The sequence below is a fragment of the Rosa chinensis genome, chromosome 5, assembly GCF_002994745.2.
Source record: "Rosa chinensis cultivar Old Blush chromosome 5, RchiOBHm-V2, whole genome shotgun sequence".
NCBI classification, from domain to species: Eukaryota; Viridiplantae; Streptophyta; class Magnoliopsida; order Rosales; family Rosaceae; genus Rosa; species Rosa chinensis.
The window spans coordinates 69,327,430-69,334,097 of NC_037092.1; the positions used below are offsets into that span (position 1 = coordinate 69,327,430).

Here is a 6,668-nt window from a genome sequence, read left to right on the forward strand (position 1 = left end):
TACCTGTAGGGTCAATTTGCTGTGAGTCATTCTTTGCATTAGATTTTCCTTTCGTGGGTAAAGCGTAAGCCTCAAGTTCTGCTGCAGAAGGAACACGTATAGCGTCTGAAGAGGCGTCATCGTTCCCCCAACGTGAATGACCATCAATCTCTGCACCCTGAAAAGATGGGAAAAGAACAATTCAAGTTCCAAGAAAAAAAAACACAAAAAGAAAAAAATCTCTGACGCAAGTCCAAAAAAAAGTTACCTCATTTCGTTGCAGCATCGGTTGTGAAGAAGTTGAAATGTCACCAAGAAAGTCAGTATTCAGAGTGAACTCAGCATTAGGATCACAATAAATAGGGCCAAGACTGGTGTCAGTTTTCCGATGCTTAAAGTGCACCTCACTATTATTGCTACTACTACTCCCGCTACGCCTTCTTTCTTGGATTGCTGGTCTTTTCAGCTTAAGTGGACCCTACCACACACAAATGTGGAGGAATCCAAGCGTTTAGGACGTCCGCGTTCTTCTCTCCGTGAGCCGCTAAATACGCGAAGCCTAACCGCTTTTGGTGGACCCTACCACGCACAAATGTGGAGGAATCCAAGCGTTTAGGACGTCTGCATTCTTCTCTCCGTGAGCCGCCAAATACGCGAAGCCTGACCACTTTTGGTGGACCCTACCACAAGCAAAGGTGGAGGAATCCAAGCGTTTAGGACGTTCACGTTCTTCTCCTTGACGTCGATAAACACGCAAAGCTTAACTGCTTTTGGCAGACCCTGCCACGCACAAAAGTGGAGGAATCCAAACACTTAGGTCGTCTGCGTTCTTCAATTGTCGCCAAAACCCTACAAAAAGAAGCAATATATATATTGACATACATATGAAACTTTGCGACATTAAAAGGGTGATGCCATGAAAAAAGGGGAAAAAATATATATATATATATATATATATATAATCATGCAAGAAGAAGAAAAGAATATATCATGGAATTATGTTTTGATTGGGTCAAGGCGGGTTGTGATAATAATAAAAAAAGAAACAGAAAGCCATACCTCAGTCTTTATAATTTGCGGATCCCAAAGCAAGAAATTAGCAGCAGCAAGCAGGAAATAAAGAAGGCAGGAATGGGCTCATCAATTGTCACCAAAGCGCTGAAAAAAGAAAGAAAGAAGAAATAACATTTAAAACAATTTTCAGAATGCATGTACTTACTATGCGACATAAAAAAAAAAAAAGTAACAACGCCATGGCATGCGAAGCGAACGATTAGAAGAACATATGAATAAATCATGCTTTTGTTGTGATATAAAAAAAAATCATGCTATGGGCTGCAGTGTTGCACATGCATATAATTATAATTCCATATGTACTATGTCAGAAGGTACACAAGATGTGTGAAAGAAATAATAAATAAAGGTTAAAAAGCAGCTTACCAGGTTACCTTACAGCTACCAAAAGCTTGCGCCAAATCAAGTTTCCAGGAGAACACACTAGTAGCAGCAAGTCTATCTCCAAATCCCTGAAAAAAAAAAAAAAAAAAAAAACGGCGGCATCATGAGAAAATCAAATGTGAGGCCACATGACAAGGTAGTAGGAAAAGGAAATCACGCTTTCTCTTGCAGTCAGACAAAAAAAAAAAAAAAAACCAAAGGAAGTGATGCATCATTGCGTTGAATTCGGATTAAAAAAAAAAGAGACAGAGACGTCAGCAAGACAGAGAGGGCTTGGGGCATGTGTGCAAGTGGATGATTGATTAATCATGCTTTGGCTTCTGCGATGTGAAGAAAAAAAAAATCACTCTATGGTCTGCACATGCATGTTTATATATATATATATATATATATATATATATATATATTGTCAGAGCATGAATCATCATTCATCAGAAAGCTGTACCCTTAGTCATTTGTATATAGCATGATATATATATATATATATATATATATATTGGCAGATTGAGAGCCATACCTTGGTCCCTCTATGTGGTGACGACACACGAAGCCAGAGGCAAGGAACCAAGTAGCAGAAGGCCTGTAAGTAAAAAGAGAAAAAAAAAAAAAAAGGAAGTGCACAGCCACAGTTATCTCAGTTATTCATGAAAAAATGAGTAGAGACAAAGAACCTTAATTGTTTGAATGTTTGATGATCTTCTGCCACACCAAAGACAAAAGGTAATGAAGCAAGCAAGGAGGTTGAGAGGCGGCCGAGTCTAGAGTGAGGAGACCGTCCTTTTGTATTAATAAAAGGCTAGGTTTCTCACTTCATTAACTTCCTATTTGAGACCAGAAATTTCTGCTATATATATGACACCAATATATTGTTGCTGAAATTTTGTGAATAAATATTTTATTCAAAAAAAACTGAGGATTTATTCCATAAATGTTTAACAAAAAAAAATACTTCTATATTATGGGCCTTAGCAGCTATTTGGAGTCCTTCTATATTCGCAAAATTAAATTTTGATTGCAAGAGAATCTCTACAAAAGGGAGAATCTCTACAAAATTAAATCAAGGAATTTCTACAACTGTGGAGTTCTACAAACTAGCTCCGTTAAGGCAAAGCATTGCGACAAGCTAAAATGGAAAAGCCGTCAAAGTCAAGGCGACTGAAAAAAATCAAATTCATACTTCAAATTACACCTCCAACACGTGACAACATGTTTACGACGCACCTTGAAGTGGCGGTATTTGTAGACACCAAAAATTTAATGAAAATAAAATTCATTAAATAATTCGGTCACCACTTGAAATTATGACCGAACAAATTTAGTCGGCATGTGGGTCCCGCAAATTGTCCACGTAGCTTGTGAGTCAGCAAAATCGCGCAGACTCAAAGAATGACACTTGGCGATACATGAAAGGCTCGACGGCAATAAATGAATTTGCTCTGGCTAAATCAATTGATATTAAAGCGGATCAATCAAATTAATTGATTCCGAATAAAATCAAGCATTAAATCTCGTCTGTTGATTAGATATCAATTTATTTAAATTGATAATCAAGATGAAAATCAGCCATCAAATTAATTGTCTCAATTCCTTAATAGTCGTGATTAAATCGATCAATTAAAGCTGATTGATTTGATTATGCTATTAATGAAAATGCAATTAATTACGTGTCATCAAGGCATTTCAAATCAAGAGAGACGCTGACACTATAAATACCCCTTCGCAAATTAAAAGGACTTCGGCCAAAAAATAGAGAAGAAGACACTCTCAAAATTTCTGAAGACTCCCAAGCTCGTGTGAAGAACCATCAAGCTGCCAAATAGCCGGTTCCTCACTAACCTCAAGTTAAAAGCGTTCGTCACGTGTCAACTCTCGTGACCACCGTCCAACTCAAGATCAAGCGTCAAGCCCTTGAGTGAAATTCATCATCGGAGATCGAATCAGAGGATTACCAAAGATTGTAACCCGTACTTAAATTAATAAAATTATTATTTTTTGTACACGTGTCTGCATCTTGTTTGTTTTCAGATTTCCGTGTTTACAGTCTGATCTACGTTATGGTGTCTTCCACTGTTCAACTGTGATATTCCTCGTCTTATAGTTTGGTCAAGATATTGGCGATTGGATTATACTTTAGATGGGATCTTATGATTATGGAATTTGAGACTACACTCTTTGCTTTCACCGTGATTTGCCAGGGCATAAGTGCATGACCCAGTCAAAAATTGATTAGTACACGGTCAAAAATTTTGAGGGAGCTAGTTCTAAAAGGAGTTGTTCAAAGAATGAAACAATGATTATGTTGCTTGTGCCTCGAGTTGAATGTAAAGTGGATGGTCTTGTGATCTTGCCATTCCTTTACAAACCTGTAGTTGATGTAGCAAGTTAGAAGGACCTTGGTGTTACATGTTCAGTGTTCCTACATTTTCTGTCATTCTCAGATTATAGCAACCATAGTGATATTTTTTGCTACGGCATCTTGCTTTGCAGAGCTTGTGAAGGGGGTCTCCACAACACTAGTTCTATCACTTGTATGTGATGAATATGCTACAGGACGTGTTCTTTCTATTCCTAAACAAAAGACTGCTCAAGTGCTTTTGTTTCCTGCTCCCAGAGAAGAGAATCATAAGATGTTGAATACATGTATAATTTTAACTACGCAAACTCACAAGTTGTTGACTCCTTTTGTTATGGAAGGACGGATGGTTGAAGCAGAGTACGGGATGATTAAAGCAATGCAAGAGAGCAGAATGGATCTGCTGAAGTCACATGAGCTCATTCACTGATTGTTACATGTTTAAGGCCTGAGGACATGCTTTCTATTAAGAGGGGAGGTATGTAAAGTAGATTGAGTATCCATCTTGGGCTCTACAATTATATGAATAACTGGACTAGGGTTGGGTCATCCTGTGAATATGTATTTAAGATTGGTTAGCAAATAAAGTAATATAAGACAATCTGCCTCCATTGTAACAACGATCAATGAATATAAATCTTATTTAGCTTATTTCCTTTGATTTACTTGTTTCATTTCCTATTATGGATTCTGATCCCAAGAGTTATCTACAACAAATAGGAAAATAGTACAAGCTCCTATTTGAACAAGGATTAATCTTGTTCTTGGTGGAGTCAGCCTCCAGACACTCTAACATACCATCTTCCAGGTGTACTTGGCCATTTAATTGTAGGGCTACTAGAAAAGAGGTCATATGAGGGCTTTCAACGATTTAAGGGTGTATACTAAATATATGTATGATTAAGAGTTGTTCTGCCTTTCAGTGTTGCGCCATTGTCCATTAATGGTGCCAATATTTATACATTAGTTTCTGATTCTTGGTTTCCGTGGGATTTCTTTCATCTGCAACTTTAGACTTAGATTGTCTAAGGTCTTTCACGGTTGATTCTGCAATTCCATGTAGAGCGCCCAAAGCCTACTTCATCAACTGAACTGCATTGTCCACGACAATCACAGGCATCAGCCTAAGTGAATCGCCGAAACGCCACAGAATATGCCTCCGTGGCTTTTTCAATCGGAGTTTCTTGCAAGTTTGGTGGGAAGTAGAAAACATTTTGGTACTACAGCAGCTGCGCAAATTTAGAGGTACCATTGGCACCAAATCCAAAGGATCATTCATGATCATATCACTCAGCACTGCTGAAAACATTTTATGTTGCCACACTTGAGTCTTGATCTATTTCCAGGTATTAAAATTTAAAATTTCTTTATCTCCAAAGTTCATTTAGCCACACAGGTGAAAGTGAATATAAATTTCTGCCATTACCTTTTGGCCAGACAAACATTTCAAAGATTGCACACATGCTTCAGATATTTTCAGCGTCAGAGAGACGTGACATGAAACAAGTCTAATGCCAGCCCAAATAGGCAAATACCCGCAATTTGTCAATTTAAACACCTAATTTGCAAAGCCAATGCCTATTGGTTCTAGAAATTATTGTATTGCTAGTAATCTAGTTCTAATCCAACAAAGCCATGAAAACCAACCATATGTCAGAAAACACTTCCCAATTGCTCTAAACAATCCACCACAGAGCTAAAAATGCAAACAAAAACAAAACAGCAAGAATTACTAAGAAATCAAACATGTATTACTTGATTATAAGGATGCAAATTACATTAACAGCAGAATTTTCATCACACCCAGATCTGAAACCCAAATCCTAAACAAACCCTAATCTGATTTAACCCCCAAATCCATAGAGGGTCCTTCCCTGCCTCTTCAAAGCATAGACGACATCCATGGCGGTGACGGTCTTCCTCCGAGCGTGCTCAGTGTAAGTGACGGCGTCACGGATGACGTTCTCGAGAAAGATCTTGAGAACACCTCTGGTCTCTTCGTAGATGAGACCGGAGATACGCTTGACGCCGCCTCTGCGAGCCAAACGGCGAATGGCAGGCTTGGTGATGCCCTGGATGTTATCCCTGAGAACCTTCCTGTGACGCTTGGCTCCTCCTTTGCCCAATCCCTTGCCTCCCTTACCACGGCCTGACATTTTCACCGGAAATTTTTTAGAAGAGAGAGTTCGATTTTGATGGAAGATAAGAAATTGGAGTTATTTAAGTCTGGGTATTTATAGAAAGGCCACATGGGGATTTGGGATTTTGAGGTCTTGGGGGGTAAATAATGGTCGTTGGATCTAGGTGCCTATCGACGGCTTATACAATCGATCCGCGCCATGTATTTTAATTGGTTCTGAGAGTGTGGCACGGATTGTGCTTTGTAGCTCCTTGGGAATGCGAGTCATCAGAAGTGGACATGAGCTAGCAACCAAAATAAGCACGATACATCCGGCTTTATTTTTTTTTTTTGGAGAAGGGCCAGTGTGACTGCCCTTAGGTCGTAATTAATGAAACTGTCGAATACAAGGAGGGACATTGAGCCGTAACCCCAAAATACAGTAAGCATGGAGAGAACGTCCCGAAATAATATCAGGAGTTTCCAAAAAAAATCTATGTATTCTAACAAGCACTGACTAACAAAGAGTGCTCTACTGACTACTCCATTTGCTTTGATATTGTAGTGATATAACGGAAAGATAACTCGAAACCGAAGCATCAATACAAATAGTGCAGCTTTCCTAATATGTTGCCGACCGGAATTATGACTGGCGACACTAAGTTTTATCCTACCACTAGGAGGTTGCGACCATCCGGCTTTATTTGATTCTCATAAATTGTGAACAGTGAGTTCCTCGGTAGAAAAATAATAATTTGT

At 38.7% G+C, this 6,668-nt stretch overlaps 1 protein-coding gene across 1 annotated transcript; it reads right to left on the bottom strand.

Moving 5' to 3' along the window:
- Window positions 1–5,519: 5,519 nt before the first annotated feature.
- LOC112165254 (histone H4) lies at window positions 5,520–6,027 on the bottom strand. Its single transcript, XM_024301725.2, has one exon. It carries the CDS (start codon window positions 5,944–5,946, stop codon window positions 5,635–5,637), a length of 312 nt encoding a protein of 103 aa, XP_024157493.1. The 5' UTR covers window positions 5,947–6,027; the 3' UTR covers window positions 5,520–5,634.
- Between the last annotated feature and the right edge of the window lie 641 nt (window positions 6,028–6,668).